Source organism: Suricata suricatta, chromosome 2, assembly GCF_006229205.1.
Source record: "Suricata suricatta isolate VVHF042 chromosome 2, meerkat_22Aug2017_6uvM2_HiC, whole genome shotgun sequence".
Taxonomy (NCBI): domain Eukaryota; kingdom Metazoa; phylum Chordata; class Mammalia; order Carnivora; family Herpestidae; genus Suricata; species Suricata suricatta.
This window is the reverse complement of record NC_043701.1, coordinates 20,136,574-20,153,335: the sequence shown is the minus strand read 5'-3', so window position 1 is coordinate 20,153,335 and position 16,762 is coordinate 20,136,574. Positions and strand designations below refer to the sequence as shown.

General features: G+C 53.0%; 1 protein-coding gene across 2 annotated transcripts in view; it reads right to left on the bottom strand.

Moving 5' to 3' along the window:
* PLXNA4 (plexin A4) overlaps window positions 1-16,762 on the bottom strand; it is a 437,906-nt gene that overhangs the window by 39,329 nt on the left and 381,815 nt on the right. For both annotated transcript variants that reach the window (XM_029923240.1, XM_029923233.1), the window contains exons 17-23: window positions 16,374-16,467; window positions 15,667-15,906; window positions 14,851-14,997; window positions 13,962-14,196; window positions 11,181-11,323; window positions 2,816-3,084; window positions 85-151 (exon numbers count right to left, since the gene is read on the bottom strand). In XM_029923240.1, coding sequence (XP_029779100.1) covers window positions 85-151; window positions 2,816-3,084; window positions 11,181-11,323; window positions 13,962-14,196; window positions 14,851-14,997; window positions 15,667-15,906; window positions 16,374-16,467 — 1,195 coding nt within the window. The remainder of the gene's footprint in view (window positions 1-84; window positions 152-2,815; window positions 3,085-11,180; window positions 11,324-13,961; window positions 14,197-14,850; window positions 14,998-15,666; window positions 15,907-16,373; window positions 16,468-16,762) is intronic.

Sequence of the window (16,762 nt, the reverse complement as noted above, 5' to 3'; positions counted from 1 at the left end):
GCCAGGCCGTGGGGAACGTGGGGTTGGGGGCATGCGGGCTCTGCTAGGGGGGAACCCCAGAGATAGCCCCACATCCAATCATACCTTGAGGAACTTGTAGAGCAGGAAAGTGAACCAGTTGGTTAACATCTTCTCAGCCACGGACTCAGTCCTGTCACCAGTCACCAAGGGAACCAAGGAAGCAAGACAAAGACAGAAGCGGCTGGTCAGACCCCAGGGAGTGGGCAGGCAGGGGATTATCTCTGCTGATTTTGCAGCTCTCAGCTTTCGGGTCCCATCTTGAGGTCCTACAGAACATTTGGATTCCATGGCCTCCTAGACGGCCCGTCATGACAAGACAAGCTTTGCCTATGAAGCCAGGAGACGACCCTCAGGTGTCAGGCTCCGTGTCCATCTGAGGGGAATGCGCTAGACCAGCTGTCCCTCGGCACTTTCTGCAATGAGGAAAGCACTCTCTGTTCTGTCCAACTTGGTAGCCACCTGCCACATGTACCCAGTGAGCACCCGAAATATGGTCAGTGCAGAGGAAGAGCCAAATCTTACATTTTCTTGACCTTTAATTAATTCACATTTGAACGGTAGCTCATAGCCACCACATCGGACAGTGCAAGCTTAGAGAACTTTATGGTTTCCTATGGGTGGATAAGAGAAAAACAAGAAACCTGGGGAGATACTAATTTGACAGGGGATAGAAAGGAAGGGGGTAGGAAAAGCGGGTCGTGGGACGAAAGTCAGATGGATTAGACCGACCCCTTCCCCTAAAGCTAAAGACTCCTAGGGCTAATACCTAGCTCATCCCAAGAGATGCCAAAACTCCTATTTCAAATTACTTTGGAATGTCCCCTGGAACCCTGCTAGTGTGTTGTTTGCGATGACAGGAAGTGCCTTCTTGAGTCTGACTCGCATCCTTTGTGCTGCCACTCAAGTCCACTTCTCCTTTTACTTTGGAAGGGAAGGACACTGCGGCCTTGTTAGGGCCTCACTCATTCTCGTTGCGTCCATTTAGAGAAAACAAATTCCATTCGAACTCACGCTAAGTGTGTGGCCTCCTCCACGGAGACACTGGCCCCTTCAGGTACGTGTGGATAGACTTGGAAGTTGCACTTGGCAGAAGATACAAATAACTACAATCCTGAGGCAGCAGCCAGCACAAAAACCAAACTGAGAAGAGCAAGGCGGCTCGTGAAATGAGGGGGCCAGCCAAGGGCAAGGAAAAGAAAGGGAGACGGAGGAGGGCAGAAGGCGAGAGGGCATCTGGGGGAGAGCGAGCGGAAAACAAGAGGTGGAGACACACAGATACAGAGCGAGGCCACGCCGGGAAATTGTCGGTGGGAGCTCTGGCAGGCAGCCGCAACCCTAGAATTATGCCGGTGGGTGGCTGCGTGGTGTAAGTAAAACAAAAATCAAAATGATCTACCTTGCTGTTTCCAAAGCTGTCTGATTGCTCCGAAATGTAGCAACCTTTTGCAGCTGTGCAGGCGAATGCCCACGGCACCAGGAAAAAGTCTGAAGGAAACACTTCTGGAAGCCAAATCTAGCCACTGGACCAAGCAGGGGGCCCTGCCTCAGACCCAGACGCCCAGGATGGAGGCAGAGGACAGGCACAAGCAGGTGGCCACTGGGGCGGTCCAGGCAGAGGGATGTGGGAGTTTTCCAGCTCTGTCCACAGGAAGACTAAAGACACTGCAGTTTCAGCCTAGAGGGGAAATGGCCTTCAGGTACAAGGAAAGTGGGAATGGCAGCATGGATAGAGTCCGAGAACCTCTATTTCCCATAAAGCCAAAGCCAAGGATAGGGCTTCTGCAGTCATGCGTGACCACATAGGTCTCCGAAGAGTCAAGGATGAAGCATCCACCAGTGTGCAGCGATGACCCTGGGCCCGTTGAGGGTCTCCAGCAGGTGCCTGGAAACACCTGGTGCATTATGTCAGGCAAGGGGCCATTGAAGGGCTTTCATTCAAACACAGGCTGGACCGGCGCTTCTCAGATTCCCAGGTGCCTTCAGATCACCTAGGGTTCTCATCAGAATGCAGAATCTGGCCGAGTGGGCTGCGGGCTGGGCCCTGAGGTTCTGCATTTCTGACAAGCTCCCAGATGCTTCACTGTTGGTGCTGGACAGTGGCGAGAGCGGCCGGGGCTAGAGTTTCCAATCTTTTTTTTTTTTTTTTTTTTAACATTTACTTATTTATTTTGAGAGAGGGAGAGAGAGCGAGCGAGCAGGGGAGACACAGAGAAGGAGAGAAAACCCTAAGCAGGCTCTGTGCTGCTCACGCTGAGCCCAAAGCAGGGCTCCAACTCATGAACCGTGAGATCATGATCTGATCTGAAATCAAGAGTCAGACACTTAACCGACTGAGCCACCTAGGTGCCCCTAAACTTTCCAGTCTTGAGATGGTGAGGATGGTCCCCAGAGAGGCCCTGGGGAATCTCTTCTAATTTGCATTCTGATTTAGATAAGGCCAGGGGGATTGGGCAAGAGACCTCTGAGCATTCCCCAAGAGAAGAATTCCAGTAGAAAAGGCTGTAATCAGGGAGAAGAAGACCGAGAGACACAGAGAAGGCAGAGCAGAATTGGAGGGTGAAAGAGAAGCAGCAGGGTGAGCAGAGGGGCCAGGGTGGACAGGGTCTTCCAAGAGGGTGTGTGTGTGGGGGGAGGTGTGCCCTGGTCTCTGGGCAGGTCGGTGCCTCAGCTTGGGGGACTTGGCTGCTCTGCCCCTCTCTCCCCAGAAGGCACAAGACCCAGGCTACATGGGCTGGGCTGGCTAGGCGCTGCCACTGACCTCTGCCTCCTGCCACCCGCCTGGCGCAGCCCTCACCTCCTGAGCAGCAGCTTGGGGTGGTTCTTGCTCTCCAGGTTCTTGTCGATGAGGTCGGCCAGCAGCTGCTTCAGCACGTCGGTGGCATACTCCAGCTTGCTCTGCAGCACCGTCATGATGAGCGAGGCCACGTTGCCACGGTCGCGCATGGAGAAGCTGCGCTGAGACTCCAGGGTGCGGATGAAGGACAGCAGGAACACCTTGTTGTTGATGAGCTGCGCGAAGAGCTTCAGGCCCTTCTCCACGCGCTCCTGCCGGTAGCCGGGGACCTGCAGAGGAGCCCCCGGGCGAGTCCTGAGGGTGGGCCGCCAGCCTGAGGCAGAGGGTCCTCCCGGGGTGGGGGGGCGCTGCACACTGCGGACCCTGCCCTCATCTGGCATTGGGCATCATGCCAGCTATTTACGTAACCCACGTGGCGGCCCACTGCCACTGGCATGGTGAATCAAGGGAGGCACAGAGAGAATAGCACCCTTAGTACTGGCAATGCTGGGATCTGAATCCACTGCTGGGCGTGAGCTCTTCCCTGATGGCAGCACAGAGGTGCTGAGGGGCCCTACACCATGGGACAGGAGCATTACAGAGGTTACCCCTGGATTGAGGGGTCCCCGCACCTGACCCTCCACCTCCTCTCATGCTGACCCTTCTCTGGCCACGTGGATCCTGTTGACAGACCAGTGGCCTCAGAGTCAGGACTTCCAGGGTCCAACATAGGCTCTGACACCACCACCCCGTGGTACCTCCGGCAGGTCCTTTAACTTCAGGGCCCCAACGTGATTTACCCAAGGAAAGGGAAGATTAAGCCCAACAGACTCTAGCATCTGGTGCTTTCTCAGAGCCTCCTCTGAGCCCCTGCTCCACCCAGGGAAACAGGAGGAAGAAGGAGAAGAAGGTTTCATCTTCCTGTCCATCCGGAGACGCTGGCAGCGGGGCACCGTCCAGCCAGCCACGGGGCAGGGCACGGAGGACGTGGCTCTGAGATGCGAGGCGGGCCCCACAGCTCTGCGTGTCAGGGCCCCAGACCAGAATCAGCCAGAGGTCTGGCCGCAGCGAGTGGCTCCAGAGACTGCGGCATATCTGCCCAGCGGGAAACCACACCCCATGGGAGTGAAGGGCTTTCTACCACTCACAGTAGCACGGACGCATCTTGCAGATATGGAGTGAAAAACAGGAAGAAGAGGGCACACCATATAATACCATTTAAATAAAGATTAATATGAAAATATGGGGCACCTGGGTGGCTCAGTCGGTTGAACATCCGACTTCAGCTCAGGTCATGATCTCATGGTTCGTGAGTTCGAGTCCCACATCGGGCTCTGTGCTGACAGCTAGCTCAGAGCCTGGAGTCTGCTTCAGATTCTGTGTCTCCCTCTCTCTCTCTCTCTCTGCCCCTCCCCTGCTCACTCATTGTCTCTCTCAAAATAAAATAAAGACTTACAAATTTTTTTAAATAAAAAAAATAAGAAGAGATTAGTAAGAAAACAAGGGTGGCAGGAAAATGGCTATTCTCAGGGGTGGCGGTGACCAGAAGGGGGCACTTGGGGATGTTTGTGGAGGGCTGGTCACGGTCAGCTTCCTGCTCTGTGTGCTGGCCTGCTGGCCATGCTCACTCAGGGAAAATGCACTGAGCTGTGTTCCCACAAGGTGGACTCCACTCTGTGGGTGTTCTTTCATTAAACCGAGAAGATTGCTTAACAAATAAAGCAGAGCCTCTGTCCTCAAGGTGAAGCCCTCTGAGAATGGAGCAGGGCACCCGTTGTGGCGGGGGTGCTGGAGGAGCAGGGACATTGAAGAGAGGTGCTGTGTGGGGGACTGCGTCTCCCCCGAGGGGGTCTTTGAGAAGGAGTGTCACGTGTGCCACAGTGGAGCATGCAGTTTCGGGGAGGGGAAGCTCGGGTTCACTGTCACAGTCATATACTAGTCGGGGACCCTAAGAGGACTCCCTTCCTTCAACGGTGAAGTGAAGGTGCTCTAGCTAATGTGTCTATAGACCTTAATTTGCTGAGCACCGCTCTACGTACTTGAGAAGTGTTGACCCACTTAGTCCACATGGCACCCTATGGGGGGGGACCGTTATTAGCCCAGGGCTTTGTGACAGTGAGGAACTTCCCCAAGATCCCAAGACCGAGAAGTGTCAGAGCCAGGACGGGCACCCAGGTGGCCGGCACCGTGATCTGCCATCCCGGGGGGGGGGGGCAGGGGGGGCGGTGTCAGCCCTGAAGAAGAAGATGTGTGGAAACCTTGACAGTGCAGGGCCTGACTCTCAGTTGCCTTTATGAATGGTAGCGATTTTATCCCACTTTACTCCAGAAGTTTTAAACTTCTGGGAAGATGGGGGCAGCAGAGAAACCCCGTGCGCCCAAGGTCCAAGGAGGTGGCAGAGACAGAGCTGGAATGTTCATGTCATTTACTTCCTGAGCTCCTCCATGTTCCAGGCTCAGGACAAGGCCCTGGGGGGAGGAAGAGACCAGTCAGGCCCAGGCCTGCCCTTGGACGGTCGGTCAGCAAGAGGCCCCTCCGGAAGGCCCCTCCGGAAGGCGGTACTCGGGAGAGAGATGGGAACTCACCAGAGCCGGGGCCCCTGCTTGTCCCAGCTCTCTGCACAGTTGCCCTTGACAACCTCCTCATTCCCCAAGGTGGTCCCAACCTCAGCCTGCATCCTGCCCAGCTCCCCGCTTCCCCTCTCCACAGGGGCTGACAAAGGTGTGAGGCAGCCTCACCTTGCCGTCAGCCTGGCCTCAATCTACCCAGCCGTCTGTGTCCTACCGACCTCCCTTCCTGCTCTGTGACCACGCCTGACACACACGTGCACATTTTACCTCCTCCGTCCTTCAGGAATGCCCCCGCCCCCCACAACAGAGCAACATGTCCACAACTTGTTCTACTGCTGAAGGATAATGCCACTTTCCAGGCACCCAGTGCGTGCAGTGCACGGGTGCTGCCACACTGCGATCATCCAAGCACTCTAAGGACCTTGTAAGAGTGAGTGTGTCCTCTCAATGGCCTCTCAGAGAAGGTACTGTCGGCTTCCTGAGGCCAGCCAGCGGGCGCAGGACGGTGCTGGATTTCCAAACCCAAGCTTGTTTGGCTCCCGAGTCGCCATCCCTCTGCCCATCCCTCACCACACCTAGTCCTACCGCTGGGCCCAGAAGGTGACCAAGAGCCAGCTCTGAGTCTCCCCGTCAGCCTCCCACACAGGACCTCCTGGCAACTCAGGTTGGCCGTCGAGAGCAGAGGAGCCACGTCCGGGTTTGGCATCGGGAGAAAGAGGACATAGGGCTGGCCAGATGGCATGTCTGGGGAGAGGACGTGCTCTAGACTTCTTGCCTTGGCTGCACACCCCTCCTGGGCACCAGGGCCTGGGAGCCTGGAAAGGAAGGTTTAGCAAAGCCAGCTGTGGGGTAAACCCAGTCAGCAGCATGGGATTTGGAATCAGAGAGACTAACAGACTCACACAAGGAGGAACGCTCTGTCATCCCTGGGCTCTATTGCCTTGTCTGTAAAATGAGAATATGAGTGCCCATGTCATAATGTTTTATGAGCATTAAATAAGATAATGTATGTAAAGTGCTTGGCACACACAGTGTGCACTTAACAGCAGTTTTATTACCTGCCCCTCCTATTCCGCTGGCTGCTTCTCACCCATCTCTCTTGCTCAGGAGTTTCTAAGACATCGAATGCATCAGCCCAGTGTCTGGGGGTGGAGAAGGTAGGGATTTTCTCCCCGTTTGATGAAGGGGGAGATGGAAGGGAAGTATCTTGGTAGAGAGTATCCAGCACAATTCCCCTCTGTAACTTGCCACCACCCCCCACTAGCTCCCTAAGCAAATGTCACTCTGGAACAAGACTTTCTTTATTCACCAGATGGTTCGATAACTTTGAAACTGGATATAAAACTGGATAGTAAATTTTAATTATAACCCAACAGGTTAGCGTTTAGGAGACAAGGATAGGTTGAAAACGGGGTGTGTGGTTACATTTGCTCTCTGGTTTTAAAGGATTGGTGTGTTCCCCAGTGTATGGGCAGCCCCTTACCCACCCGCCGCCCCTTCACCCAGGGCCATGTCCAGGACAGATAAAGCCTGAAGACATCTCCTAGTTCACATACATCTACCGCTCATGCCCAAACAGTGGGCACCTATCCCAGGGGCTGAAAAGGTCGGGAAACATGGCTTTAGGTTATCCATGGCTCCCCAGGGAATCTTTCCATACTTGGAAAGCCAACAGGGAGAACCTTTTCCAGCGGCAAGGCAGGGTTGGAAACAAATCAGAAACGAATAATCTGGGCAAGATCCCAGGGTCTCGCATAGATCCTGGAGCTCATATGGAGCTCCTATACCATGTGAGATGGTGAAACTTGATTTCTGTCCATTAATTAATTAATGAGTTTAACAGGAATGAAAAGTCCTACCTTCTGAGCATACACCCAACAGATTAGGGGCAGGAGCTCCAACATGTACTTCTACACCCACGTTCTTTGCAGCATTATTCACAACAGCCAAAAGGTAGAAGCGACCCACGTGTCCGTTGACAGATGAACAGATAAACAAAATGTGGTCTATGCACATAACGGACTATTATTCAGCCTTAGAAAGAAAAGAAATTCTATCACATGCTACAGTGTGGATGAACCTTGAAAACATTTTGCTACATGACATGAACCGGTCCCCAAAGGATAAATCCTGTATGTTTCCACTGAACATGAGGGACCCTGAGTAGTCAAATTCATAGAGACAGAAAATCAAATGGGGATTTCTGGGGGAGGGCAAATGGGAAGTTCTGTTTAATGGGTACAGAGTCTCATTTGAAGGAGATGAAAACATCCTCGGGATAGATGGTGGGAGTGGTTGTACCACAGTGTGAATGTACTTAATGACCCTGAACATGTAAAAATGGTTGAAATAGTAAACTTGATGTTATGCCTCTCTTACCACAATTCAAACAAAGAAAAGCCATGTGACCTGTTTGATGCAGAGCCTGTGCGGGACAGTGAGCCATCCTGTGTGGGCTCCAACTCAGGAAGAGAAGGCAGGTGGCTGTTAACTCCTTCGTGAGCAGGAGGGTGGGGGATGCAAGTGTCCCCTCATGCCAAAGGCAAGGAAGAAGAGAGAAGACTCAGGTTGGAGGGGAAACTTTAATGTGCCAGCTGAGGGATAAGGCCAGGGGAGGACTGATGTGATTTATAAGGGGGACACTGGAACCGTCTGGGGCAGGGGTGGGGTATCGCAGGTGATTACAGCCCAACAGGGCAGCCCTGATTCTCAGAGGCCTTTGCAGCCCTCCCAGGGCCAGGTTCATCTGACACCTGTGAGAGATGGAGGAGGGAGTCAGTGATTCCTGGGGGTACCCTCGTGCGTGTCTGGCCTACGCGGTGGGTGGTGTCATTGTGAAGAAATTATGAGTCTCTAAGACTGTGCTGAACAAGGGATCTTGAAGCTTCCTGGCAGACAGTGGAGTGTGCCGCCCCAGAGGCCTCTGTTTAGGGGTGCATCACATGTCGGGGAGCAAGGCAGGTGGGGCCGGGGCAGTGCCATGAAGCAGGGAGCTGGCTCCATGCAAGGCTCTGAGGGCAGGGGTGAGGGTGCTCGAGGATTCTGTTTGTAGAGCCTTGCTTGCTGACCTGGGTTCCTGGCTGTGTGACTCACTGAAGAATCAGGCGAGGAGTTGGGTAGCAGTCCCCATCTTGCTTCTCACAGGAAACAGACCTCAGAGGGAAGCCTGGAGAAGTACAGCCCGGTAGGGACTCCAACAGCTTTCAGCAAGGGGCTTAATACAATTCAGAAGGGCAATGAGAGGGAATCATTTGTATTCTGGTCCTAGGTAAAAAGGGCTGCTGTAGACAGTGAAGCGGGTTGAGCACTGAACAACCCTAAAGGTCTGGCGTGTGAATGATGCCATCTGGAGCACTACTGGTTCAACATGCACAACTGCCCATGAGATCCTGTGGGAGAATGAGCCCTATCACTCTCCTGCCACCACCTTGGGAAGGTCCTTGGGAACGTACTGCCCTAGTATGTGTGTTAAACTCATGCCAAGCAAGGCTTGAGAGTCTCAGAATCCCTGGAGATGCATGTGAACATGGGAAGTGCGTACTCTTCAGTGGACTAACTCCCTAGTATTTTGAAGCAGGTAAAAATGAGGCTGGAAGAAGCATAAATGTAAGAAAATGTGAGAATGAGAGAGAAGCACAAGTATGAAGAGTGAGACCTAGACAGAGAAGGACAAATATATGATTTCACTCATATGCTGAATTTAAGAAACACAACAGGTGAACATAGGGGAAGGGAAGCAAAAATTAGATAAAAAGAGAGAGGGAGACAAATGATGAAAGACTTAAATACAGAGAACAAACTGAGGGTGGCTGGTGGGGGGTTGGGTGGGGAGATGGGGTAAATGGGTGATGGGCATTAAGGAGGCACCTGTCGGGATGAGCACTGTTATCTATAAGTAATGAATCACTAAATTCTATTCCTGAAATCATTATTACACTACATACATGTTAACTAACTTGGATAAAAAAAAAAGAGTCAGATGCTCAACTGACTAAGCCACCCAGTCACTCCTCAGATGATATTTTAAACAATTATTTGTTAACTTACCAGAGCCATGTGCCAACTATAATAATTTATTTTGCTAGACCTAAGACCTACATCCTTTTTTAATGTCGATTTATAGGTATGGTGCTTTAATTTCATAAACAATTGTGAGTTTTTGTGTCTTAGGCTATAGAGTGACTTCTTTTATTGGCCAAACTGGTGCCAACTGGTGTCCTGGTATTAAGGCCTATAAAATAAACATGGTTGCTGCTCTCATGTGGCATATGTGGGGGTAGGGGGTACAGAGGTATGAACTGTAAACAAGCAAACACATTAAGACACAAGATAATTTTCATTCAGAAAAGAAAGAGTGAGACCAAGAAAGTGAAGAGCATATTGTGATATAGACGATGTTTTCATTTGTTTATGAGACACCCGTATATCTTATACATGTATACACGCAAGAAGGCGTGCACACGGAGGGGGAGGTACGTCATCGGTGAGGACACAGAGCCCACCACCGACAGCCTCTGGAAGTGCTTCCATGTATCTACCCACTGAGGAGCCAATGGGAACTCCCTCCAGACAGAGGTGACTGTGCTCTCACTAGAGAAGCGTGCACACCCGCGTGTGCATACCCACGGGCACACACTTTATTCAACAATCATGGAGAAACGCATGTGGGCCCCAAAGGCCCTGGGGGCCTGCTGTGTTTTTCATAGGAACGCACAGCCTCTACACTCCCTTGGACAATGTGTAGGCAATCCCACGGGGGTCAGTACCTGCAAAACGGTGCAACCCGCGAGCGATGCGTCTGTTATGTTATGCACTATGAGCGATGCGTCTCTTATGTTATGCATGATATAAATCTTGGAATTAGCCTTATTCTTTGCTGCTGCTTTGCCTGGAGATGTTTGATCCGTCCTAATAAGTATCCAGAGCCTGAAGCCACGACAGTGACGGGCAAAGGCTCATCATTGAGAGCACAGACCCTGAAGGCTAACTACAGGACTCGAATCCCGGCGCCACCACCTCCCAGCTGTGTGTCCCCAGAGTTCTCTGGGCCCTTATTCTCCAGACCGCTTGTGAGACAGAAAATCCACACACACATAGGAGGTACTCAAAACTGGACCAGGAGCTCAGTCAGCAGTCCACCAGCAGCAATTATTCCTTAGGATTATTATTTTGCCCTCGTTTCCTCATTTATATTTTTCACTCTTCTCTGGTATTTATCGTGATAAGTCATCTGAAATCCCTTTCAGAACAAAGCATAGTATGAATATATGCATAAGCCAGATACTATGTTAGACAGGAAGTGATAAAATGTTCAAAAGATGAGGTCCTGCTGGTACAAAAGACAGTTATATTCTTATCATTCATGCTTCCACCTCCCTTCCCAGTACATCATTTATTTTTTCCACACGTATTTATTGAGCAGCAACTATGTGGTGAAATCCCTTACACTGTGGTAGTTTCCTAAACAGGGGTCCATGAACTCGCTACATTAGCTGCCCGTTTTCTTGTTTTCATGTATATGTATATTTTTTTCTTCAGCTTCCATTCAATTCTCGAGGGTTCCATGAACCCTGGAGCCCAAATCTACTCCCATCTCTGCTCAGATGACTCCCTGGCACAGCCCCCATTTCTTCTAGAGGGACGGGCTGGCTGGCATTGACAAGTGGGGGCAGGAGAAGCTTTGGGCAAGTCACGTCCCCTCCCTGGCCTCGGCTTTCTCACCTCCGAATGAGGTGGCTGCATCTGAAGGTCACCAGCACCCTTCTCTGCACTAACACCTTGATGGGGAGGACTTGGCTACAGGCCCTACTTCTCACCTCAAGGTCCCGGAGCACAGGGTGGTCTTCAATCCCTGGGAAGAGCACCCGCATGGTGTAGGTTCTGTAGTCTAGGAAGGGGATCCCAGCTCCGTCCAGGTCACTGGTCAGCTCATGGATGTCCGTCTGAAGCTCGGCAAAAGCTGGTACAAAGAGAAGCCCGTGAGACTGCTGGCTGGGTTGGGCCCCGAGTCAGATGCTCAGAACCCTCGTCCAGGAAGCTCGTCTTGGGCCAAATCCCTTCCAAGGCATGGATGGGGGTGGGCTGTCCATAGACTTGTCCTACTGCTAGGGACAGAATGGTTTTTGTTTACAGAATATGCTGGGGGGTAGAGGGGATGTCAAGGGACAAGGGAAGGCGGGGGAGAGGTTCCAGGGGTGGAGGGTCTATTCCTAATTCTGCGTTTTATAGTGGGCTTTCTTACAAAAGTTAAGAACAATTTCTTCTGCAGTCCTAGTTCTCAGCCATGCAGCTCACTAGAGCCATCAAATCATCCAATGGGGCCAAGGCTCTGCCACACTATGTGCTCCTTCTGGATAGATATGCAGGTGTATCTTTGTCTTTCCTTCCTCAGGGTGATGCCACTCAGTGGTGAAGTATGATCGGCACGTGGGCACTGCTGTCTGTGGAGGCAGCTCAGGTCTCCAGATGGTCACGGGGCTGCAAGACTCCCTTCCTCCTGGCTGCCAGGGAAATCTAGCACCCAGCCCAGGTGTCGCACAGCGCCAAGGCTGTGGCCACATCCTACCCTGAACGTAGCCCTCTTCCCTGGCCACCCCTTGCCCTGGGAGACTGTCAGAAATGGTGTGCCAGACCCTGCCTGCTCCACCTTTCTCCTGGGCACATGTACACGTACTCACATGCATGCGTGCATGGCACATATGCACATTCACACACAACCAGCATGGAGTAACATAGCCAGTGGGCACCGATGAAACGATACTTCTTAAGATTTCTACACATAGAAGAATAGGGAAAAATAGGGCTCTGCTGATTACATAAACACACACGGCTGCCCCAGGCCCTGCAGACTGGGGCCCCCTTGCACCCCACAGTGCCAACTTGGGCTAGAGATCTTGGGTTTCCAGGCCTTGAGGATAGCAATGCTTCTCCTTGGACAGAACAATGAAGACAGCACCCAGGCCCCTGAGGAGGCCGCTGCAGATAGACCTGGCCACACCCCCGATGACACTGACACAGGGGGGCCCTGCCAAGGCAAATGATTGTGAAGGCAGAGCGACCGTAATGCATCCAAGTGGAACTCACACCCACGTGTGTGCACATGTATATATGAAAAGGGCTCGGTAAGACTCTGGGCATGTACGTCACCTAAAGCACTGGTGAACATTCATGTATGTACTGAGTGAGGAACACGTGTGGGCTTGTGGGAATGTGTGTAATGTGTGCGTGGGCATTAGTGAGTCTGTGTGTGAGTGCATAAGTGACCGCCTGTGAGTGTGTGCATGTCGGTGAGTTTTTGTGGCCGTGTACGCACATGTGTGTGTTGATGTATCAAGAGGCCAGGCCAGTGCAGGGAGGGCCTGGGTTTGGGTGGGTGACTTCCTGGCCTAGTGTCAAATCTTTGGGGAGTCACCTTCCCAAGCTGCCCCTTGCATGTTCGAGAGTCAGCTCTGGGCACCCCTGACAAAGACTTTCATGGCTAATCTCCCTGTACTTTGCTCTACACCTCTTCTCACTCACACAAGCGAGCTCTCTCCAGAGCCTTCCAGAAGCCAAGGCTCTCTCCTGGTGCCTCCACTGACACTCTTCAGCTGGACTTCCTGTCTGACTGCTAATTCCTCCTTCTCCAGAACATTCTAAGAGGAACCTGGCTTCACGTTCCCCTCTCTGCCCCCTCCCCATTGGGGTTGCTTAGCTGGCAGCGAGGAGAAGGAGGGGGGGTAGGTTTTTTTTTTATGTCTGCAGCTTTCCTTCAAGTCACTAAGCGCCTCCAACATTCAAAGCCTCACGCCTGCCACACATAAAAGAGATTCTAATCACTACACCTAATTAGAGGGAAGAGTACATTGCAGAGAAAAAAATTAAGCAGCGTAAATATAATAAAAGGCAGTAATTAACAATCCCACAAGGCAGATGCCAGTGTTGACAGCTCAGGATGTACTGAGGGGATGGGCCGGGCCCACTTCCCCATCAGAGGGAGCTGCGGCCTCCCTAATGGGGCCCCGGGTCCGGGCCGGATTGACTCTCCGGCAAAGACTCCACTCAGACCCTCCCAGGGTGACTCACGAAATGATATCCTGTGGGCGACAAGAGTCTGATTTCTAACTTTCCTTCTTGGATTTAGTGCAACTGATTTCACATCGTGGTGGAGGTGGTAATTTTTAAACGTACAGGCTGTGAAGCCCTCTTCCTTCTAGATCTCAAGTCAGCCTACAGATGTACCTTCCTCCTAAAGGAAGGGAGCTGAAGGTTGCTGGATGCATCATGTCAAGACACCCCAAGGTGTCCCCGAGGGGAGAGCATAATACCCCCGTGGCCAGGATTCTGGGCTAGAAATTGTTCTCTTGCGAGTTTAGAATGATCCCAACCTGACCTGGGGAAAATGGGAAGGGGACACCTCGAGGGAGGAGAGGGTGGCCTCGCCAGGGGAGGGGTGGGGTGCTGGGATAAGGGTCCTGTCATGATACAGGCTTGGGGAGCAGAGTTATAGGTTAAACCCCCTGCCTCCAGTGCTGCCTGCAGGGGTCTAGCCTGGTGCCCTGTGTGAGGCGCATGCCCACAGCCTGGGGGGGGGGGCACCGTCCCCAGTCCCCCAGTACCTTCTTTGCACTCCAGGGCCACCCTCGACTCCAGGTTGTCCATCTGCATCTGCAGCCGCTTCAGCGTGAGGTCACTTTCGCGGGACTTGCGTTTGTAGGCGATGAGGACGGCCACGATGAAGATGACCAGGAGGCCGCCCGCCACGGCGATGCTGACGATGGCGGGCAGGCTGAGCGGGCTGTCTGGGGCCACGTACACCATCCCCGGGGAGTACTCCATGCCACCGACACGGGCCTGGGGGCACAGCACGGGAGAGGAGGCTGGGAGCGGGCATCGAACAGCCGGGAAAAGCAGCCCTGGGGCAGGACGGAGAGGGCTCCAGGGAGGAAGACCATCCCTGGTTGTCAAAACAGAGGAGAGGGTGTGGGGGCCGGGGGATGGGTCCTGATGGCTCAGACGGGCCCACCCCGGAGACGGGAGGCTGCACAGTCCCCCACTTGGGACTAATGCGGTCATCTTCATAAGGAAACAGCTCACAGCTGGGCCCTAAAAAGTCTGATGCGTCTTCAATGACCGGCTCGCTGAGATTCATCTCATCACAAGGATGGATGACTGAGGCACGGAGCATGATATTATGGACCTCGTCGGGCCAACAACGGTGCTCCCCTGGAAGGGTCTCTAGCCTGGGACAGGCCATGCAGCACATCCTTAAAGCTGTTTGGCACTGCGTTTATTGTAGCTCCAGCATCAGGAAAGAATGACAACGCACAAGAACGAGGTCGGAGGCATGACAGAGACAAGGAACAAGGAGGGGGGGCTACGAAGCAAGTTCCAAGTGGCCAGAATCCCCTCCTGGAGAGCCCTGGCCGCCCAGGACGGGGCTGGACGGTGCACACTCCTGCATCCCTCGGTGCCCACCCCATCCAGATTGGGGCCCCGCGGCCTCACCATCACTTTGTGCCTGCCGATGAGGTTGGGGGACTCGCAGAGCAGCTGCACATCTGACACAGTCACAGTGCACGGCTTCTCCCCAACCAGCACAGTGTAGTTCAGCTTCACGTTGCCCCCAGCCACCGGTGGGATCAAGTTCTTGCCCTGGAAGGACAGGAACACCCCAATTCCACCCCCGGAGTCATGACCGAGGTAGCTACTGGCTGGCTGCCACGTCTCCCACATCTCCCACATCCTGCTTGTGAGCCAGGGGAGGGGTCACCTTCCATAAGAAGTCCAAAAGCTTTGTGACACCTATACTGCCATTCCCCTGGCTTAGAGGAGACTCATAATCAGGGTGCTCTTTTGAGCTCATCTGAATGCCGCCTCAGAATCCTTCTCAACACGGAGCTACAGTCAATCAGTACCAATTGATTCAAATTGTCACAGGAGTTAAAATTAATTTGCTACTCCTGCTCTAAAGAATCCCTATACTGTGGTTTTCAAAGGGTTACACAGGAGGAAGCAGTGTGAGCCTTTGACTTCCCAGGTCCTGGACTCAGGGGACAAAGGAAGCTTGGGAGTCAGATGGCCAGGATGGACCCAGCTGCTTTGATCAGGTCTCTATGGCCTGTAAAGAGAGTTTGCCTCTCAGTACAAATTCAAAGACAGTGTTTCCCATTCTCTGGACTATAACAACCTCTGCTAGGGACGACAGTCATGAAATTGGGCCAGAGCCCATGACTTCTGGCCTTTCTCCGTGACTTGAAAAGCCTTCCCTTTCCATTCAGCAGGCTCCTTGCTTCCCCCCTCTTGCCCCCCGCCTCACTCTACCTTCAGAATGATGGGAGTGCCAGGCTTGAGCTCCAGGATTCCTGAGGGCCCAAAGGCCTCAAACACAGGGTTGGGATAGTAGGTGAAGTTGGTCTTGTTGAGGATTAGCAGGGACTGGACATTGTCCAGGATGAAGCCAAACTCCTCGGGCCTCTCAGTCAGGTCAGACTGGTGGTCGGGTCCCAGGGCGAGGGCCGGAGCCTGGCAGGTCATCTCGGTGGCATTCAGGACCTCACAGAGCTGGAGCAGCCAGAAAGGGGGACTTAGGCAGTGCCGGAGCCCATACAGCCCTAACACACCCACCCGGGTACCCCCAGCACCATCATGCAGCATGGCGCTGGCATGGCTCACCACCCCTCTATAGCCAGGACCCTACAACCTGGGCACTCAAGCAGTAAACTTGGAAGCTGGCATCAAACTCCACTTTGTCCACAGAGGGTGTGGCAGTGACTAGGGGATCTCCAAGCTAAGGGGCAGCCCTGGGGGTTTGAAAGGTGGAGGAGTAAGGATATGAAACCTCAGGGCCCCATGCCTGTACCCCAAGGTATGAAAATGCTCTCACGTCTGCTCCCTCATCCCATTGGCCCAGTGCTCTGGGGTATCATGTACAATGGGTCATTGGTGACTGAGAGGCCTGCCTGAGTACTTATCCCTTTGGGACATGTTGAGTGGGCAGCCCCCATGCTCCCCGCCCACCCTGGACTCACATTGATGTGCTCCTTCCCTCCATGCTTGGCACGGATCTGGGGATTCTGTATGAGGTCCAGGTGAGTCCCCCACACGGCAATGGGGGTGTTTCCACTGCCCGGGAAGGAAGAAGGAGGCATGTCAACACAAGGACAGGAATAGCAATGGCACTTGAAGATGATGATGATGATCAATCAGGCTGAGGTCTGACATTAAAGACAGTGATAACCGGGAGGCGTGATAATGTTCACAGGGGCAATGATGACAAACTGACTGAATAATAATAAGGACGAGCTCTCAGCAGCCAAGGGGACGACAGTGATAACCAGATGTCTGTGGCTGTCCAGCACCGAGCTCATCCAGAGCTTGGACACCCGTGGAGGCTCTGAAGCCTCCCGACCTGAGTCAC